General features: G+C 36.9%; 1 protein-coding gene across 1 annotated transcript in view; it reads left to right on the top strand.

Annotated features, from left to right (window-relative positions):
- Window positions 1-22,082, top strand: part of Iqgap2 (IQ motif containing GTPase activating protein 2) — a 297,019-nt gene extending 274,937 nt beyond the window's left edge. The window contains exons 31-36 of the mRNA XM_046426823.2: window positions 9,849-9,936; window positions 10,991-11,203; window positions 13,221-13,381; window positions 15,554-15,691; window positions 16,762-16,870; window positions 21,151-22,082. Of these exons, the coding sequence (XP_046282779.1) occupies window positions 9,849-9,936; window positions 10,991-11,203; window positions 13,221-13,381; window positions 15,554-15,691; window positions 16,762-16,870; window positions 21,151-21,264 (823 nt within the window). The 3' untranslated portion in view covers window positions 21,265-22,082. The remainder of the gene's footprint in view (window positions 1-9,848; window positions 9,937-10,990; window positions 11,204-13,220; window positions 13,382-15,553; window positions 15,692-16,761; window positions 16,871-21,150) is intronic.
- Window positions 22,083-22,561: the final 479 nt, after the last annotated feature.

Raw genomic sequence — 22,561 nt, 5'->3', positions numbered from 1 at the left:
AGAAATCTCCATACTGCTTTACAAATTGGCTGCACCAATTTGCAGTCCCAGCAATGTACAAGTGTACCCTTTTCCCCACATCCTCACCAGCACTTGTTGTTGTTTGACTTCATAATGACTGCCAATCTTACTGGAGTGAGATGGTATCTTAGGGTGGTTTTGATTTGCATTTCTCTGACAGCTAGAGATGGTGAGCATTTTTTCATGTACTTGTTGATTGACTGTATGTCCTCCTCTGAGAAGTGTCTGTTCAGGTCCTTGGCCCATTTGTTGATTGGGTTGTTTGTTCTCTTATTGTCTAATTTTTTGAGTTCTTTGTATACTCTGGATATTAGGGCTCTATCTGAAGTGTGAGGAGTAAAGATTTGTTCCCAGGGTGTAGGCTCCCTATTTACCTCTCTTATTGTTTCTCTTGCTGAGAAAAAACTTTTTAGTTTGAGTAAGTCCCATTTGTTGATTCTAGTTATTAACTTTTGTGCTATGGGTGTCCTATTGAGGAATTTGGAGCCCGACCCCACCGACTGTAGATCGTAGCCAACTTTTTCTTCTATCAGACGGCGCGTCTCTGATTTGATATCAAGCTCCTTGATCCATTTTGAATTCACTTTTGTGCATGGCGAGAGAAAGGGATTCAGTTTCATTTTGTTGCATATGGATTTCCAGTTTTCCCAGCACCATTTGTTGAAGATGCTATCCTTCCTCCATTGCATGCTTTTAGCCCCTTTATCAAATATAAGATAGTTGTAGTTTTGTGGATTGGTTTCTGTGTCCTCTATTCTGTACCATTGGTCCACCCGCCTGTTTTGGTACCAGTACCATGCTGTTTTTGTTACTATTGCTCTGTAGTATAGTTTGAAGTCTGGTATCGCTATACCGCCTGATTCACACTTCTTGCTTAGCATTGTTTTTGCTATTCTGGGTCTTTTATTTTTCCATATGAATTTCATGATTGCTTTCTCTATTTCTACAAGAAATGCCGTTGGGATTTTGATTGGCATTGCATTAAACCTATAGAGAACTTTTGGTAATATCGCCATTTTGATGATGTTAGTTCTGCCTATCCATGAACAGGGTATATTTTTCCATCTTCTAAGATCTTCTTCTATTTCTCTCTTTAGGGTTCTGTAGTTTTCATTGTATAAGTCTTTCACCTCTTTTGTTAGGTTGATTCCCAAGTATTTTATTTTTTTTGAAGATATTTTGAATGGAGTAGTTGTCCTCATTTCCATTTCAGAGGATTTGTCGCTGATACACAGGAATGCCTTTGATTTATGCGTGTTGATTTTATATCCTGCCACTTTGCTGAATTCATTTATTAGCTCTAATAGTTTCTTTGTAGACCCTTTTGGGTCTGCTAGGTATAGAATCATGTCACTGCAAATAGTGATAATTTAAGTTCTTCTTTTCCTATTTTTATGCCTTTAATTTCTTTCGTCTGTCTAATTGCTCTGGCCAGTGTTTCGAGAACTATGTTGAACAGAAGTGGAGAGAGAGGGCATCCCTGTCTTGTTCCAGATTTTAGAGGGAATGCCTTCAATTTTTCTCCATTCAGAATGATGCTAGCCTGAGGCTTAGCATAGATTGCTTTTACAATATTGAGGTATGTTCCTGTTATCCCTAGTTTTTCTAGAGTTTTGAACATAAAGGGATGCTGTACTTTGTCGAATGCTTTTTCCGCATCTATCGAGATGATCATATGGTTCTTATTTTTAAGTCTATTGATGTGGTGAATAACATTTATTGATTTCCGTATGTTGAACCAGCCTTGCATCCCAGGGATGAATCCTACTTGATCATGGTGCACAATTTTTTTGATATGTTTTTGTATCCGATTCGCCAGAATTTTATTGAGGATTTTTGCATCTAGGTTCATTAGAGATATTGGTCTGTAGTTTTCTTTCTTTGAAGTGTCTTTGTTTAGGTTTTGTTTTGTCTGGTTTAGGTATCAGGGTGATGTTGGCCTCATAGAATGAATTTGGAAGTTCTCTCTCTTTTTCTATTTCCTGAAGTAGCTTGAAAAGTATTGGTATTAGTTCCTCTTTAAAGGTTTTGTAAAACTCTGCTGTATACCCATCCGGTCCTGGGCTTTTCTTAGTTGGTAGTCTTTTGATGGTTTCTTCTATTTCCTCAATTGATATTGGTCTGTTTAGGTTTTCTATATCCTCCTGACTCAATCTGGGCAGATCATATGACTTAAGAAATTTATCAATGCCTTCACTATCTTCTAATTTATTGGAGTATAAGGATTCAAAATAATTTTTGATTATCTTCTGTATTTCTGAAGTGTCTGTTGTGATATTGCCTTTTTCATCCCTTATGCTAGTAATTTGAATTCTCTCTCTTCTTCTCTTCGCTAGCATGGCTAAGGGTCTGTCGATTTTGTTTATTTTTTCAAAGAACCAACTTTTAGTTTTGTCAATTTTTTCAATTGTTTCTTTTGTTTCGATTTCATTAATTTCAGCTCTGATTTTAATTATTTCTTGCCTTCTACTCCTTTTCCTGTTGTTTTGCTCTTCTCTTTCTAGGATTTTGAGATGAAGTATGAGATCATTTATTTGTTGGTTTTTTCTTTTTTTAAGGAATGAACTCCAAGCAATGCATTTTCCTCTTAGAACTGCTTTCAATGTGTCCCATAGATTCCGATATGTTGTGTCTGTGTTTTCATTTATCTCTAAGAATTTTTTAATTTCCTCCTTGATGTCTTCTATAACCCATTGATCATTCAGTAACCTATTGTTCATTCTCCAAGTGATGTATGCTTTTTCCTTCCTTCTTTTATCGTTGATTTTCAGTTTCATTCCATTATGATCAGATAAGATGCATGGTATTATCTCTACTCCTTTATATTGTCTAAGATTTGCCCTGTGACATAATATATGATCTATTTTTGAGAAGGATCCATGTGCTGCTGAGAAAAAAGTGTAACTGCTTGATGTTGGGTGGTATATTCTATATATGTCAATTAAGTCTAGGTTATTAATTGTGTTATTGAGTTCTATGGTTTCCTTATTCAACTTTTGTTTGGAAGATCTGTCCAGTGGCGAGAGAGGTGTGTTGAAGTCTCCCATGATTATTGTATGGTGGTCTATTAGACTCTTGAACTTGAGAAGAGTTTGTTTGATGAACATAGCTGCACCATCGTTTGGGGCATATATATTTATGATTGTTATGTCTTGTTGGTGTATGGTTCCCTTAAGCAGTATGTAGTGTCCCTCTTTATCCCTTTTGATTAACTTTGGCTTGAAATCTATTTTATTTCATATGAGTATGGACACTCCTGCTTGTTTCCGAAGTCCATATGAGTGATATGATTTTTCCCAACCTTTCACCTTCAGCCTATGTATGTCTTTTCCTATCAAATGCGTCTCCTGTAGGCAGCATATTGTTGGGTCTTGTTTTGTGATCCAATCTACTAGCCTGTGTCTCTTAATTGGTGAGTTTAAGCCATTAACATTTAGGGTTATTATTGAGATATGGGTTGTTCTCCAGCCATATTTGTTTATTTCTGTTACTAAACATGGTTTGTTTTCCTCTTTGATTATCCCCCCCCCCTTTACTGTCCTACCTCCCACTGTTGGTTTTCATTGTTATTTTCCATTTCCTCTTCCTGTAATGTTTTGCCAAGGATGTTTTGAAGAGATGGTTTTCTAGCTGCAAATTCTTTAAACGTTTGTTTATCGTGGAAGGTTTTAATTTCATCTTCCATCCTGAAGCTTAATTTCGCTGGATACACAATTCTTGGTTGGAACCCATTTTCTTTCAGTGTTTGAAATATATTATTCCAGGATCTTCTAGCTTTCAGAGTCTGTGTTGAAAGATCAGCTGTTATCCTGATTGGCTTACCCCTAAATGTAATCTGCTTCCTTTCTCTTGTAGCTTTTAAAATTCTCTCCTTATTCTGTATGTTGGGCATCTTCATTATAATGTGTCTAGGTGTGGATCTCTTATGATTTTGCACATTCGGCGTCCTGTAGGCTTCTAGGATTTGGGATTCTGTCTCATTCTTCAAGTCTGGGAAGTTTTCTCGTATTATTTCATTGAATAGATTGCTCATTCCTTTGGTTTGGAGTTCTGTACCTTCCTGTATCCCAATGACTCTTAAGTTTGGTCTCTTAATGTTATCCCATATTTCTTGGATGTTCTGCTCATGGTTTCTTAACAGTCTTGCTGAGCTGTCTATGTTCTTTTCCAGTTGAAATAGTTTGTCTTCATTGTCTGGTGTTCTATCTTCTAAGTGTTCTACTCTGCTGGTAGTATTCTCCATTGAGTTTTTAAGTTGGTTTATTGCTTCCTGCATTTCTAGGATTTCTGTTTGTTTGTTTTTTATAACCTCTATCTCCCTGTATAGTTGATCCTTTGCTTCCTGGATTTGTTTGTGTAATTCATTGTCGAAGTGATCTTTCATTGTCTGATTTTGCTGTCTAATGTCTTCCTTGATACTCCAGATCATCTGAAGCATGTATATCCTGAATTCTTTATCTGACATTCCATCTGCTGCAGCTGTTACCTCTTCTAAAGTTGAGTTGACCTGCATTGCTTGTGGTCCTTTCTTTCCTTGTCTTTTCATACTGCTTGCGTTTCTTTCTGCTTGGTGAAACTGTTGTGTTTTTGAAATGTTTTTTTCTCCTATATATTTATATTGCTCTTGTATAGTTGAAAAGTCTCCCTTGCAGGGTTGGGCGGCGGTCTGCCTACCTTGCAGGCGCGGGCGGCGGCTCTGCTCTCTCCTTACTCCAATTGGGGTGTCATGACTACCACGCCGGCAGGTCACTGGGCCTATTCTGGGCGCAGGAGGCGGCTCTGTTCTGCCCCTACTCCAATTGGGGTGACGAGTGTACCATGCCAGCAGGCCACCGGGCCTGATCCGCTGGTCGGTTGCAGGTCTGCCTACCCTGCAGGCGCGGGCGGCGGCTCTGCTCTGCCCCTACTCCAAATGGGGTGACGTGTCTGTCGCACCGGCAGGCCACTGGGCCTGTCCCGCTGGTCGGTCGCAGGTCTGCCCACCTTTCGGGCACGGGTGGCGGCTCTGCTCTGCCCCTACTCCAATTGGGGTGTCGTGACTACCACGCCGGCAGGTCGCTGGGCCTGTTCCTGGCACGGGCAGCGACTCTGCTCTGCCCCTACTCCAATTGGGGTGACGTGTGTACCACGCCGGCAGGCTGCTGGGCCTGATCCGCTGGTCTGTCGCAGGTCTGCCAACCTTGCAGGCCCGGGCGGCGGCTCTGCCCTGCCCCTCCTACCACGCCTGCGGACCGCTGGGCCTGATCTGCAGGTTGGTCACAGGTCTGCTCACCCTGTGGGCACGGGTGTCGGTTCCGCTCCGCCCCCCACTCCAATTGGGGTCACGTGACCACCACACCGGCGGGGCCTGATCCAGGCGCGGGCGAAGGCTCTGCTCTGCCCCTACTCCAGTTGGGGTGACGTGTGTACCACGCTGGCAGGCCGCTGGGCCTGACCCGCCAGTCTGTCGCAGGTCTGCTTACCTTGCAGGCGCGGGCGGCGGCTCTCACAAACCTTTTCCTGGGTAATATATATAATAGGAAGTGGAGCTGATTTAACCTAATGGTGTTAAATCCTCCAAACCTAAACTTTGATCACAAAGTATTACAACTCCTTGATGTCTTCTTTGCACTCTTAGGGATTCTAGAATAAATAATGAGAATTATAACAGGGCAATTTCTATATAACTGATGCTGATCATCTTTCCAAGCCAAAAGGGAGTGTCTGATAGACTTGAAAGACACAAAAGGCACATAGTGGAGTAGGAAGAAACACTGATTTCTCTTTCCCTTCATCAAGTTTATGAAATAGAGAACCTCAGCTAGCTTTTGCCATTTTCCCAGTGCTGATACACATGGTGATATTAAACAAACAAGCCTGGTGGAGGAGTCCTAGGATGAGGTAGCATTACAGCCTTGATGTTTCACTTGTTTGTTGGCCAAGGGATCCAGCATATAGCCTAACCCTCAGTGTCCCCATCCTTAAGTGGAAATGGGTGGGAAAAGCTATAAGATTCATATGAAATCCTATATTAATTAACATCCTATAAATTATAAAGAATAATAAAATTATAAATCTCCCTCATTATAAGTTAAGTTTCATTTTAAAATACGGGACCCTTCTGCCCTTTATTAAGCTTATATTTCTATAAAAGTATGTGTGTGTTTAAATAGAAGGCAATATTTGTGGTTTTTAATCATACTACTCTGCCCAAGTAATTAAGTTGTCATTTCTTAAGAATTTTTCTCCTTTCACATGATTCAGTTTAGAGATTCATTTTCCCACACAAAAGATTTCTTTAGTTTTGGTTCAAACTGACAGGAGCACTCAATGGCTAAGGTGATGTTTGAGGTCTGGTGCTAAAAATGTATAATGATGTCATTAGAGTTTTCAACAACCAGAAATAATCCTTAGCTTCCACAAACACAAATTCCTTTTCAACATTGGGTGCACTATAAGGCAGATTACAGAGGGAATGGCTCAGAGTGTAGTAATAGATACCATATGAATAGAGTAGCCAAGCCCAAGGAGCTGCACCAATTTTAAATTGCCATTTGATCTCATTTACTGACAGTGGGCTGTGAACATAGCTATGGTGAATAAATTCCCTGGTGTATTACATTTATTTTAATTCTTAGAGTTAGAGACCTCATTCAGTAAAGGCAGGGCTCTTGGTTTGGATGAGCCTGTCTTGCAGATTAAACAGTCATGGGACCAGTACTTCACCAGTTGACTTATGCTGGTCAGACATATCTAGAATTTTGTGTTTGCACTGGGGTGAGAAGGGCAACTCATCTTAAAAAGGGTGTTGGCAGCTAAAATGTGAATTAGACTGTAACTCTCTCTAGATCCTATTATGGAGAGATTTAAGGACCAAGGGGATTTTATTGGGAAAGGTGCTAAAAGAGAGGGTCCAGGGTGCTAGGGTATTCCATGATAGAACACATGCTTAGCATACATGAAGTTCTGAGTTTGATTCACATCACACACATACACAGACACGCACACAAAAACAAACAAAAAAACATAGAGGGTGTATAAGGATACAGGACACCAAGGCACAGTCCCAGTATCTCTCTACAAGTCTATGGTGGTGAGGAGCTGATGATATGAGAAGGGAATTTGCCTTGTTTTATGCAACACTTGAAAGCAGGGTGAGAACTTTACCCATTAAACCTCTTTGTCTTTGTTACATTTGTAACATCAGTCAGTGGATTATTTCCCAAACGTTCCCAGGCACTAAAGTCCTATGACTAACCAGATCCAGGGAGTGGGCCTCTCAGAGTGCTAGCTTCCTGTTGAAGAATGGAATGTTCCAAAGCTGCACTTTCCAAAAGAAATTTAATATGAGCCACACATGTAATTTTAAATTTACTAGAAGCCACATTTTAAAAAGAAGCATGTGGAATATTTTTTCCAGTTTTATTTTATGATTTTTTAAATTGATACATGGTAATTATACATATTTATGGAGTATACTTTGACATTCCAAGCCATGTATATGACATGTAATGATCAGGTCAGGATAATTGGCATATCAATCACCTCACACATATCATTTCTTTGTGTTTTGAGTAGAAATTATTTCTATTAGTATATTTTATTTAACCCAGCATATCAAAACTATTTTATTTCAATAGGTAATTACTGTAAAAAAATGTTAATGAAATATTGTCGAGTCTTTCTTTCATACTTTTTCTTCAAACTCTGCTTTGTGTCCTGAACTCACAGCACATCTCAATTTGGGTTAGGCATCATGTTTCAAGCGATCGCTTGCCACTATGGCAAGTGGCTGCCATCTTGGCAGCATGCCTTTCTTGACCGTAATGACCTGTAAGTGCCAGACCCCAGTATAAGGCTTTATGTGACATCTTTTTGTTCAATCCTTGTATCCGTTCTCAAGAGAGATTTCTGGAAATAAATTTTTTTAAAAAGCAGGGGTTTTATAACTTGCATAAGTTCATACATCTGGCATGTAACGGGAGCCCAGATGTGGCTGGCCCCAGGTCTCTCTGACCCCAGTGTCCTTAACCCTTAGACATACAGTGGGAGAGGGAGCTGAATTCCCTGTCCTGAGACTAATGGTTATTTGGATATAGGAGTCTAGGGTGGAATTTTGGCAATGAATTCCATGGGTCTGATGTAAAGTAGAATTCCAAGAGAAATAGGTTTTGTCGCCAATTTGTCCTCCAGCTGCTCCTGAACAAGTAAACATTCTTTGCCCCAGGCAGGACATGTGTAAGTAACCCCACTTGCTTGATCATTAGACAGCTTCTCTAAAGAAGATGAGCTAGGAATTTCCTAGGAATATATATCATAAGTAGTCTAGAAAATTTCAAATAGGGTATAGTCACAGTTAACATTTTTTAAATCATCCAAAGTTTTATTTTTAGCTAAATCTTTCTGTTTAATTTATTTCTGATGAGGTGGGAGGTGGAAGTGGAGGAAAGGAAACACGGCCTCCTAAGCTGCAGCCACCTAGGAGCTGTGCCGTGTCTCATGTGGCTATAATTAGTTGTGTGCCCACCTTTGACTCTCAGTGGAGTTTTGAGCTGTGCATTCCCAGACAGCCTGAAAATCCCCAGCAGCGAAGGGTCATGAGGGCAGAGGAAATGGTTCTCCAGAGGCAGGGGAGAAGGGAGGAAAGGCAGCTGCATTGTGATGGCTCTTCTCATGAAGACTTGCTGTAAATAGGAAATGAGAAAAAATCGTGTTTACAGATGACTTATTAGATTTTATCTCATTTTCAAAACTCTTATTTTAAGGAGTCTTTTGGGAACAGTTTCCCATATTCTTCAAAATGTGAACATTTTATTTTCGTTTCCAGTTTTCATGCTATGTGAACGTTTCCTGCTCTTATTAAGGAAGAATTCTATTTTTTGACAGAACTAAAATTAAGTACAAGTACAATAAAAGCAAACTTTATCCCTGACCTATTTGTAGTTTAAGGCAACTTCTGTTTGTTTCCTTCCTTCCTTCTTTTGGAAGGGAGGTTATTTCCAATAATATTATTGTTCATCATGAGCCAACTTGACCATTTACCTGTTCTGTAAAAATATTTTGACATATATCATATATGTCTATGTATATATACATATTTATAGAAAAAGATTTTTTTAAAAATATTTTGACATAATTACATAACCTGATGCCTAATTAGAAGGGGATGGCTGATTGCCATAAAAATATGTACAGAAGAACACATGGTTTTAGAAACTTCCAAAGGGATTTTCTAGCTCTGAACTTGCACAGAGTAGCTCTCCTCTTCTCTTTCACCTAAAAACAAGAACCCAAACTATTTTTGCTAGTTCATCAGCATCCTCCTAGCTGCTATCAAAGTTTCTACCAGCCACATAGAACTTCTGCTCCCAGCAGTCTTCAAACAGTTTCATAACTTTTTCATAGCAGAAAAATAGCTGTTGTCTTCTAAGGTTTTATGGTATATTAATGGGCTCAGAAGTTTAAATGCTGCTAAAGTTAGGAAAGGGAACTAGCACTTCTTAAACTATCCTTCTGTAGTAATAAGTCATACTGACAGCACTTGTCCCTGCTAGTCATCAAAAGGTGTTCTCTGTCGAAAAAGAGGAAAAAGTACTTAGATAAGGAAACTTTTGCATATCTCTTAATCCTTTAGCATCAAGCATATAAGACCTAGACTTTGATTAATAAGCATTCACAAACTTTGGGGAGCCTTAAAATAGAACTTTCTAAAAGAATGTTTTGTTTTAAGGAATTATCTTTGAAGCTTCATTTTTGTGTACATGTTTGTGCATTCATGTGGAAGCAGCAGATTTTTGTGCATCAGGACCATGGTCTGAAAGTCTGTCTCTTCTTTTTCTCTTTTTAAGGACTAAAAAGCTAGTTATTGATGTGATCCGGAACCAGCCAGGGAGCACATTGACTGAAATCTTAGAGACACCAGCAACTGAACAGCAGGTATTTTGCATTTAAGTATAAATAATAAATATAATCCATAAGAGTTGAATTTAACAAATCTTCATGCCAAATGTTTACTGTTACCTGGGAGAAACTGTCTGACATGGCCTGGAAATAAGGAATTGTATCTGTTATCTGAGCTCAACCATATATAAAACCCATGTGGAATATTAATGGTAATCAAATAGAAAGTGTAAGTGTAGCATCAAATTCATACTGAATGTAATTTTATCCTACACTAGGAAGATAGTTCTGGTAAACTTCCTGTTTCCACAATGTTCACCTGTGTGTCCTGTGTTTAACATTACTGTGTCTTGCTGATAATAATCATATCCACAGAATTCATCTGGGTCACTCAGTTACCTTGTACAATGAAAATGGAGGATCACCAGTCTCTTTTTATTACTGTTTTATTGAACAAACTAGATAGTGTTCATTCATGTCCTCATTTATTCAGGAATTTATTGTATGCTATAGAATATCTTTATTCCCTTTGGTTTAAAGAAACCCTATAGACGTTTCAGTGCTTGCAGCTAAAGAGTGAATCTGTTATCAGAATGAAACTTTCTTACTGCCTTGCTATTGGCTTGGCTTAAGGATCTTCATAAAATATGAATGGTACGTGAGAGTTTAGTTGGCTCTATACTTTCAGGGTTCTCCATATTTTAATAGATAATCTAGTTTTAATTTTTTCAACTGGATTATATAATTACTTCTATCCAAGGCATTACAAAATATCACTATCATGAAGACATCTACCAAAAATATCCATTAAAACATGTTCATTACTTAAGTGATTTGTCACCTTGGCAATAAAGTAGCTTGGAATTTTGCTCAAATTAGGCCTGACATCACTACTGTGTTATTTTTTTAAAAAAGGAATAATTCCTTCCAAGGTCCTACTTCAAAACCATAAAGAACATGTCCTGGTGCTAGTCTTTGGGCTTGGTTTGAGGACTGCTCTCATTTTAACATAAATTTGCCTTGTCTAGCTACTAAATCTGTGAAGTTAGGAAATTAGAGAAAAATTGACCTCTTGATATTCCCTCTTCAGGAAATAGATCATAACAAAGACATGGTGAGCCGGGCAATTATAGACTCCAGGACTCCAGAAGAAATGAAGCATAACCAATCAATGATTGAAGATGCTCAGCTGCCTCTTGAGCAGAAGAAGAGGAAAATCCAAAGAAATCTTCGAACTTTGGAGCAGAATGCACTTGTGTCATCCAAAAATAAATACCAAGACATCCTCAATGAGATTGCCAAGGTTTTTAGAAACAGTATTCTTCCTTTTTCATTTAACAGACATTTGCTAATCATTAGTCACATACTGGGTACCCTGTGAAATGACATGAGAGCTTCATGGTTGCATATCCATGACTCCTACTTTCCTCAATATTGCTGATTTTTTACAACTTCAGAGCAGTTGATGACTGTTAGTGGGAGAATAGCCACAACTCCTCTAAGCTAGGAGAGTTGAAACAAGCCAGGAATAAATGCTCAGGAGATAAAACAGACAAATTAGGTCAATACCTTTAAGTAGTACCTATATATATTTTTTTCAATGATATTTTTAGGAGAACTTGCTTTTGAGTTGTTAGTTATCGTATCAATATAATATATTACTCCCAACTGTTTTTAGAAGCTGCCATCAAGATGGGTTACTCTGTTCCTGAGCATATCTTTTCAAGCAGTTTAGCTTAGATGCAACTCAGACTTAAAAGTTTGTTTTTGTTTTCTCAGCTCACATTTTTACACATGAGAAACTTCCTGAGAAAAGGATCTCAACTTAGTGCAAGGAAACATCACAGGAAGTGACTGAGGTCTGCTTGTCAAGGATAAAGAAGTATATACCCCCCCCAAAAAAAAAAAAAATGTATATACTGGGGCAAAAAGTACATTTCTTTCTTTTTATTCAAACATTCAAATTAATATGAGTCTAGAAGTTAAAGGCAGTTAAAAATGATCATTTTTAAAAAATAGCTTTTTCACCTCCTGGAAGGAAAATGCACACAAAGTTCTTCTGTAGTGGAAAATTATGGTCACTTGTAGCAGTAAGCTTATTCCTCCTAGACTGAGTGACCAAAGAGAAGTAGCATTTCTTTCTACAGCTTTGGGATGGAAAGTATTTCTCTACTGCATATTTCCAAATATGAAATAGAGAAGAAATCAATGCTTTTACTTCAAAAGAAAAACACTGTCATGAAGACATCTACCAAAATATGCTATTTAGTGAAGAATTTTTATTTAAGAATGGAAGGTATCTGAATTCCTAGGGGAATGCATTTTAATTTGGTTCAGAAAGGGAAAATAATATTAAATGAATAAAACATCTTCAGAATTTGCCAGTTAGAATTGTAAAAACAATTTAAAAACCTTTATATCTACTTAAATCTATAAGTTTAAATTTAGCACAAATTATAAGCAACTTTACTCAACTTTATGTTCTAGGAATTCTATTTAAATCCAAGTGCAGTCATTTGTCAGTATTTTTAGAGGGTTGCTTCTAGGACTTCTCACTGATAACCAAAATCTCCAGATGCTTATGTTCCTTACACAAAATGTCATGATTATTTATAATAGCTAATACAATGTAAATGCTATGTAATATGAGTTATATTGTACTGTTTAGGGAATAATAACAAGAAAAATATCTATACATGTTCAGTACAGGCACAATTTTTTTTGTTATTCTTGTTTTTCCCCTAAATATTTTTTATCTGTCTTGGGTTGAATTCATAGATTTGAAACTCACAGATATGCAAGGCTGACTTTATCAATGTTGAATCTTCTCAATCAGTTTTGAGGGCCAAGGGGTTGTTTTTTTCAAAGCTTGAGAAGTATTTGCCAGATGAAAAATGTTTTTTTTTTTTTACTTATTACTAAAATGAATTCAACAATTAAATGAGAAGTATTTCAGTTGAAAATAGTCCTCAAAGAAGAAAATTCAAAATAGTCTGAAGGAATCACAATTCCTACTAAGATTTTCTTTCTGCCCCTTTTAAAACATTGTTTTGCCTTAAAAGAATTGTGTGATTATTTCTTCTTTTGTTTTTCTATCATGAGAAAGAGAGACCTTGACAAGTCTCTTAGAATAAAATATGGACACTTTCTAGTTCTGAGGGATGAGAATGCTCTGTTGTTTAGATAATAATAAAATAAGTTGCGTGAGATAAACAAGTTAACAATTGCAAAGAGTGACTTCTTGTTCTTGTCCAAACTGATGATCTCATAAAGCAATTTGTGCTTCAACATACTATTATAGCCTGTATCTGTCATTTTAGGATATTCTAAATCAAAGAATCTATCGTAAGCTACGAAAAGCTGAATTGGCAAAACTTCAACAGACCCTGAATGCGCTCAATCAGAAGGCAGCATTTTATGAAGAGCAAATTAATTATTATGACACCTACATAAAGACTTGTTTAGACAACTTGAAAAGGAAGTAAGTTAAAATCATGTCATATTCATTTGTAATGTCATGATTTATGTGGAGAAACTACAATCCTGATAGCTTGGGTTGGGTGGCAAACTTACTCTATTTTATATCCAAAACGTGAAGTATCAATTTCATTTTTGGCCTCTATGACCTAAGAAGTCAGGAATGAATTCAGCTTTTTAATTCTCTATCAGCATTGGAATTAAAGCTAACCCTGTTGTTTTTTAAGCAAATGGCATTATCATCTGGGGAAGAACTTTCATTATTCTCTTTGTCTTTTGTGATGTTTTTAAAACACTATTATAAAATATATAGCAGAGAAGGGGGGCTGAGATTGTGGCTCAGCGGAAGAGTGCTTATCCAGCACATGCAAGGTGCTAGGTTCGATCCTCAGCTCCACATAAAAATAAATAAGATAAAGGTATTGTGTCCAACTACAATATATATATATATATATATATATATATATATATATATATATATATATATATATATCTCCAAGAATGGTGGTGCATACCTATAATCCCAGATACTCAGAAGACTGAGGCAGGAGAATGACAAGCTCAAGGCCAACCTGGGCAACTTAAACCCTGTCTCAAAACAAAATACAAAGGACTGGAGCTGTATCTTGGTAGTACAGTACAGCTGGATTCAATCCCTAGTACTGTAAAAATAAATGAATAAATACACACATACACATAATAAGTATTCTAAAAACAACTATTCTTGTATATATTCGTATTTGTGTGTGTATGTGTGTGTGTGTACATTATATTACTCTTGTTTTTGGAATATTCATTATAAACAGGATTTTATATATGTGATAATATTAGATAATGCCAAATATTTGCTAATCGCACAAAGCAGCATAATGATTGAAAATTGCTTAGTGGTTTTAAAAAATCAATATTGACACAATGGGCAAACTTTGGCACCTCTCTGTTATCCATTAGCATACCTATTATAGATTTGTATGCACTATATAGCCACTTTTAGTGAATTATTCTTTGCTCATAATTATCATCACTAGTCTATGTCAATGCTAATCAAATTTTAAATACCCATTTAAATATGTAATGCAATATCTTCATAAAGCCCTAGTCGTCAAATTAGCAGTAGCAAATGATACAGTATGGAAAAAATCAGTTATGTTAATCATAAAAGATTTAATGAAAGGAAATAACCAATGTAAACCTCTTTATTTGGGGCCTACTACTTCTCAATTGTAATTAATTTGCTTGTGGATTGTAATATATATATACTTTTTTTTTCCTATCTAGGAAGAAGTTGGTCAAGCTAATTTTCAGTAGAAATGAGATTGTTAGCAGTTTGCTTTTCATAGTTATTATGGTTACTTTAAGGTGTTTTCCACAAGCTCTGTAGTCAAACCATCTGGACATCAGTTCTGATTCTCTCTTACATTGTATGATCTTTTTTTATTAAAAAAAAAACAAAAACTTTATTTCACTTATTTATTTTTTTGTGGTGCTGAGGAACGAGCCTAGGGTTTCGCATGTGCAAGGCGAGTGCTCTACCGCTGAGCCACAACCCCAGCCCACATTGTATGATCTTGAAACCAGACCAGTGAACTTCTGTGAGCCTCAAGTTTCCTATTTTAAGATGGTTCCAGGAGTACCAGTCTCAAGTATTGCTATGAGAGCAAAATAAAATAATATATGGCAAAGGAACTTATTAATTTGAAAGCCCTGTGGAAGTGTTAATTTTGTAAATGCTAGGTGATATTTATAAAACACTTAGAAAATAGAACCAGCCACAGAGTATCTATTAAATAGATTGAAGCCTTCTAGTAATACCTTCACTTAAGAATACACAGTTCATGCTATTGCACCAAAGCTGCTTATAAAAATGACTTAAAATAGACAGTTAACTCCATGTGACAACATAGGGTGTAAATTTCATTAAAAATATTAGTCTGAAACATAAACTTGAGTCCCTTGGGAAACCCCTTTCTGCAAACAGTTCAGTGGTGAGGTTTTACTGCATGGGGAAAATTGTTCCCTACTATAACGACATGAAAAGGTCATTATAGTAGGTAACAATATAATAGGCACATTAAGCATAATGTGTGCTAGGTGTGAGCAATGGTGTCACTCTGGGCATGACTATTGTACTACCAGAAACATCAAGACAACAGGTGGTCTGTCTTTATTTTGTCAGAAATAGTCGGAGATCAATTAAACTGGATGGAAAAGGAGAACCCAAAGGGATGAAGAGAGCAAAGCCAGTGAGATACACTGCAGCAAAGCTGCACGAGAAAGGTGTCCTGCTGGGGATAGATGACCTTCAGACAAACCAGTAAGTATGGCCTGGCATCTGCATGGAACATACGTGCCATCCACTCGAACAGTATCTGTCTTAACATTTCTTTGGCTTCCTTGGCCTTTAAGAAAGCTTCATTGTTGGTCTCTCAAGGCTGACCCTTGGTTATAGTTTATGGGAAGAACACTCATAATATTGTCATTAATCTTCCCTCAGGCCTTCAGTGTCTAGTGCTGTTGGTGGGTGATATGAAGTACAGATGGAAAGGTTGTGTTTCCTGTGGCTTGACCAATACATTTAGATTTGCAAGCTTCCCTGAATCCTCCAAAAGAACTGAGTCATAGCAATGAACATGAAAGGCTGTCTTTTGGTCTTGATAGATGAGTTGTCTATAATTGTGAAACAGGGCCTTTCTAATTTCAAAGCCATGGACTGTGTAAAATCCTGGGTCAGAGCTACTTCCAACAGTGTGCTGAGAGTGTATGCAATCCAGGTGGAGGAGAAGACAAACTCTATTCCTCCACAGCCCACAGCAGGTACCAAGTGACTCTTTTTTTGGAAGGTTCATGGGCCTAGTGCCCCATCTCTCCCTCAACTTTTGTTTCAAGGGAAGTCAGACTCACTGGCATTTACCATGTCTCTAATTTCCACCTCCCCTAAAGGCCTTGCTTCTAGTCTGTTAATCCTAGGAAATCTTTTAACTACACAAACAGACAAGATGCTTCTTCCTCTTTTGAAGCTTCTACAAAAATTGCCATCTGAAATACTGATGGCTGCTCTGAAAACAGAAGAGGTCAATATATAATTCTTATGTTCTGTGACTCATATATTTTCAACTATACTTTGTTCCTCAGAATCAAGGACCATTTCTTCCATCTCCTTTGTAATAAAGCAACTATTTCAGTCTCTGTGAGCCAAAGATTTCAACAGCAGACATTAGATCTAGTCTTTGTTGTGCAGAGTAGATAAAGATAACGTGAGAATTTTGGCGACAGAATTTTCACAACAAATCATTCACTAAGTGTTAATTAGGATTCCGTTTGTTTGTTTCGTCTTTAAGGGTGTATTTGTAATTCCATATGTGTGAATGTTCCTTTCTTCACTAGGTTTAAGAATGTTATATTCGATATCTTAGCTACGGAAGATGTGGGCATATTTGATGTCAGATCAAAGTTCCTTGGTGTTGAAATGGAAAAAGTGCAGCTCAATATTCAGGTGAGCTGGGATTTCTGCAAATTGGGGTTGACTTTTATATGAAGGACATCATAGCTCCACAGCTAGCACTTTCATGACAATAATGAAGTTTACAGATGACCAGTGCATGCCTCATTTGTCAGTTTTCATTTTTTTAAGTGTGATTGATTTTTAAAAGCTGGGCTTTTTCAAATTATTGAAACATTTTTTAATATATATATTTTTTAGTTGTCAATATACCTTTATTTTATTTATTTATATGTGGTGCTGAGAATCGAACCCAGTGCCTCACACATGCTAGGCAAGTGCTCTACCACTAAGCCACAACCCCAGCCTCAAAATTATTGAAACGTAAAATGCTTTTATGTGGTAAATTGTAGCAGTTAGTTTTTCTAAACCATCTCTCTAATTTGGGGCTTAGACAAAATATATATATATATATATATATATATATATATATATATATATATATATATATATATAATTCAGAGATATTAAATAAAGGCCAAAACATTTTCTTTTGTTGGAAACATGGAATTCTAAGACTGTATACCCAAGATTGGAACTTAACTGATCCCATTTTTCCTTCTTTTCTTTCTCTTTCCTAGAATAGTTTTTTCATCCATTTCTTAAAATTATTTTTATTTGTTTACTTATTTTTAAACAGTGCTAAGGATCGAACCCAGTGCCTCACACATATTAGGCAAGCACTCTGACACTGAGCTACAGCCCCAGCCCCTATATCTACTTCTTAAATGTATTTATTAAATGTTTTGGATCACAAGAATGAAAGACATTATCCAGAGCACAAACCTATAGATAGAAAAACATTGTTATCAGTTTTCTCATTAAAAGACACAAACACACCAAATTTATGTGAAAAAGAAAACTGGTGTGGGGGTATGGGGGGGCACAAGATCAGTTTAAAGAAATTGAGTTTTTCTTTTTGATATAACACTTTTTAAAATAATTCTTATTCATCTGAACCTCAAGATACCTGTAAAATGGTTTCCAGGTCCTCTGCATAGATCTGTGTGAGTCATCACTGAGCCCATTCGAGTGATGTCAGTTGGCTTCACTGCCTACTTGGCTCATGGCTCACGTACCCTGAAATTACCTCCCCCTCACGGGAGCATGTGCCAGAGCTCTTCTTTTCTGTCTAGCAGGCCTTGTGAGTTGAAAAAGAAAAATGGGAGCTAAATGGGTTTGATAAGGATACTGAGATAAGGGAGTGAATCAGTTGAGCAAGAAAAATGAAAGATGATGTGTAATTATGTAAGATATATGTTAGTAAATGGTATTGTTTTCTAACTTATTTTAAGTGTATCTAAATGTATCCATTTAGCAATTCAGTTAATGAGAGTTTTTAGTAACTTTATGTAACAAATAAATAAGGAAGAAAAAAACAATGTGACTGTGATACACCTTGGTCTTTAGAAATAGCAAAGACACATGTGGTTCCCAGGAAGAAAATGACCCAAGGCCAATCAGTATCAACTGGACAGATGAATCAAAGGTGACAAGGAGACACTTTCTGTTGTATTTAGAGAGACCTCAGGAATTCCTGGGACTTACTCTGTATTGGTACAAAAACCAAGCTTTATTTGCTTCTTTATTAAGGATTCAGAATACAATAAGACTAGCTACTCACACCATTCCTTTATACACATAATTCATTGTAAAATGTTACTCCTTCACTATAGGCAAGTGATCAATGTGCCCCCAGATGTTTTTCATTAACATACATTTGGAACTAGCAACATAATTTTCAGGGGTCAGTGAAAAAATAAACATTCAGGTTCCTTGTCTAAAATATGCAAGATTTTAGGATGACAGCAACAGAGCATGAAATGAGGTACATGGCCCTTCTGAGCATGGAACCCTGTACAACTGCAAAGATCACATGGCTGTGGAACCAGCCCAGCACATAAGTACTGTAAAAGTGAAGTCAGGCTTCTATTTACATAGTTAGCTTTCAGATAATCACATGAATGTGTAAATTAGCAAAGAAAAACTTGATGGCTGAGTCTTAGACTGTGAACTGGAGAGAAGTTTCTGCATTTCTAAGGCAGGGCCCTTCTAACATTACAACTCTTTGTTTCTAGGTCATCTTCAGTCCAGTCTCGCTTTAATTCCTGCCCCCCCCACCAAAAAAAAAAAAAACAAACAAACAAACCATAGGACATAATGATATCCTGTAACTGTGGGCCATATACACAAGAGGAGACTGTGACTTCAATGGCAGATGTACTGCTTACTTAAGTTCAGTGTCTATCAGGAGCTTCAGGGTAGGAATTCCTCCTCTCCCAGATGAAAAACAGAGGGCTTTTTATGGAAAAGGCAAGTGGGATCCAGGCTCTTCTCCACTGCCTCTCTCACAAGATTTTGGTTAATCTCAATGAGACAGAGAGAGTTCATAAAGGGTTTGCAGATGTGCTAGTCCACTGCCTACTAGCACATCAATGATGTTGGCATGGCCGTCCTCAATGCACACACAAGACAGAACTTTTATGAGTCAGTTGATGTTGCAGGATGCTGCAATAGCAAATGGTAGGATCAACACTAAAAGTTTTGCCATGTTTTCTCTGCTTCTGACTTTGGGGTCCCAGCTAATTCCCCCAACATACACCCTTCCTTCTCAACCTAATCTAGTTGGCTCAATACTTTTCCAAGAGAATTTGATTAACAGATATCGTATTACCCAGAGGGAAACTGAGCATCGTCTACACCCTAATGGATAAAAGCATTCTTGTTAAAAGGACTTCAGTTGCTGTGGAATTTCAGTCCCAGAAGTATATCTAAATGACGTAGGGATGTAGTTGAGTATAGTTGGAGGTAATTGAGGAAGTGGAGGAGGAAGCTGGCAATAGCCAAAGTTCCTTCAAAGATGGTTCCAACCTCTGCAGATGGTCTTGCATAATAGAGTCCCCAGGCATTATTAAGAATAAAAAACAATTCCAGAACTAAGAGCAAGAAATTAAGACCTAGGTATTTGTCCAAGGCAGTTCAGAAATGTCTTCTGTTTGTGAAAAGCTACTTGTCCTATATTATTGGGCAATGTTATCACTTAGTCTCATACATGGCTGATGAGATCCAGATGTTTGGGTTTTTTTATTTTTATTTTTATTTTTCATTAGGTATATATGACAGCAGAATGCATTTTGATTTTTGTACACAATTGCAGCACAACTTTTCATTTCTCTGTACACAGTGTAACATTACACCATATGTGTAGTCATACATGTACCTAGGGTAATATGTCCATCACATTCCACCATCTTTCCTGCCCCTATGTCCCCTCTCTTCTCCTCTTTCCCCTTTGCCCAATCAAAGTTCCTCCATTTTTCCCATCAGATAGAACATTCGGCCTTTGGTTTTTTGGGATTAGCTTACTTTGCTTAGCATGATATTTTCCAATTTCATCCATTTCCCTGCAAATGTCATGATCTTATTCTTTTTATTGCTGAGTAATATTCCATTGTGTATAAATGCCACATTTTTTTATCCATTCATCCACTAAAGGACATCTAGGTTGGCTCCACAGTTTAGCTACTGTGAATTGTGCTGCTGTAAACATTGATGTGGCTGTGTCCCTGTAATATGCTGTTTTTAGGTTCTTTGGGTATAATCTGAGATGAGGTATAGCTGGGTCAAATGGTGGTTCCATTCCCAGTTTTCCAAGGAATCTCCATACTGCTTTCCAAATTGGCTGCACCAATTTGCAGTCCCACCAACAGTGTATGAGTGTACCTTTTTCCCTGCATCCTCGCCAGCACTTGTTGTTGTTTGTCTTCATAATGGCTGCCAACTCTTATTGTGTCCATCTATAACTAAAAAAAAAATTAAAAAAAAAAGACTAGAGATATAGCTCAGTGGTACAATGTGGTTACATTCAATCCCTAGTACTGAAAAAAATTGAAATTATGACTATATATCTGATGTTAACGTAATGATAATCATTTTCTCAAAGAGTCCTTGTATTTTAAAAACCTGTTTTCTTTCATCAGTAATTCTCAAAATGTGGTGTCTTGACCATTATTATCACCATCACTTGACAACTTGTTAAAATGCAGATTTGTAGACCTTACCTCAGAGCTGCAAACCCATGAAATCCTGAGGAAGGGATCCAGAAGTATAAGTTTTAGTTAGCCTATGTTTTTAACCAGGTAATTCTGATGCATGCTCAAGTTTAGGTCATTATATCAGTTGAGTTTTATATTTGTTACCAAATACTTCTAATATATTTTTAAAATGTGCAAAATGTCAAAATTAAGGTTTAATGATATTCCTCCCAATTCCAGGACTTACTTCAAATGCAATATGAAGGCGTGGCTGTGATGAAAATGTTTGATAAGGTTAAAGTGAATGTAAATCTTCTCATCTACTTGCTCAACAAGAAATTCTATGGGAAGTGAAGTGCCTGCAGAGATTTCATGGATTCTGTATCACCTGGATTGAGATGAATTTGTTTAATATTTTTGTTTTTAAACATGATTGAAATCCCTGCTTATAAACATGTGATTTAAAAAAAAAAAAAAAGACCAAAACTGTTCTGAAGAATGTACCCATGTGCCTTTTTGATAATTTGATACTACAGTAAAATGATACACAAAATGAATTAATGTAAACATATACATGTGGTATAGGTACTCTGATTTAAAACTCTGGACAGCCTGTGATTTGTTTTAAAGTAGGAGGGGAAGCTTAGCTAACTAGGGACAAATATGTAAGCCTATTTTCCTATGAAAAATTTTAAAAGTCCCACTTTAATAATGTAATTCTTCATGGATTGTTTTTTTATCTATGGAGAAATGGTAATCTAATTAATTTGTAATGAATTATTTAGACACATAGTTCTAAGACCCATCTTCTGGGAATTAGCAGTTTTGAGGAATTTTTGTGCAATTCAAAATGAAGTTTTTATAAGTAATTGAAAGTGACAATACAATAACACTTTCTGTATAAAAGTATATATTTTATGTGATTTATTCCTACTAAATGAAAGTGCACTACTGCCTCATGTAAAGATTCTAATAGGAAGAGTCTTTAAGTGACTAAGGAACAACATGAATACCAATCATAGGCCCCCACCTCTACCCCTCACAATTTATTTGAATACTTCAATTGTGCCTCTCAATTTTTTGTAATGCTATAAAATCAATATCTAGATGGTTTTTAAATGTATTCTTTGAAAATTGCTTAATGTAAAATAAATGTTACTTAATTACATTAATGGGGCTTTTAAGTTTTCTTAAAATATCCAAATCATTTAGTGGGTTGAAGATTCTTGGTGGGGCTTTATCAGGAAAAGAATTGATAAACATAAAGTTATTACTAATTAGGAAATAGAATAAGCTGCTATAAGAGGGATATACAAAAACTCTTGTTTCTGAAATAAGGTAGAAGTTTATTCTTCTCAAGTTCAACAGTTCAAAGGCAAATGAGCAAGTTCATAAAGTAATCCACAAATCCAGGTTGACCAGTTGGCTCTGTACTTGCCACTGATTCCCAACCAGCAGAAATGGGGGAATGAAGTCCATGGCAAATCATTTTAAATTACATGAGTCACTTCTGCTCATTCTGTTTACCAAAATCTAGTCACATAGTCACAGTTAGCTAAATATAGTCCCTACCTTAGTCTATATTGTGTTGCTCTAACAAAACACCTGAGGCTGAATACTTTATAAAGAAAAGATGTTGGCAAGCATGGTG

The sequence above is a fragment of the Marmota monax genome, unplaced genomic scaffold (assembly GCF_021218885.2).
Source record: "Marmota monax isolate L192 unplaced genomic scaffold, Marmota_monax_Labrador192_F-V1.1 WCK01_AAM20220418_F8-fsc00018, whole genome shotgun sequence".
Classification (NCBI taxonomy): Eukaryota; Metazoa; Chordata; class Mammalia; order Rodentia; family Sciuridae; genus Marmota; species Marmota monax.
The sequence above is the reverse complement of the archived record's forward strand: the minus strand, read 5'-3'. Positions and strand labels throughout refer to the sequence as shown.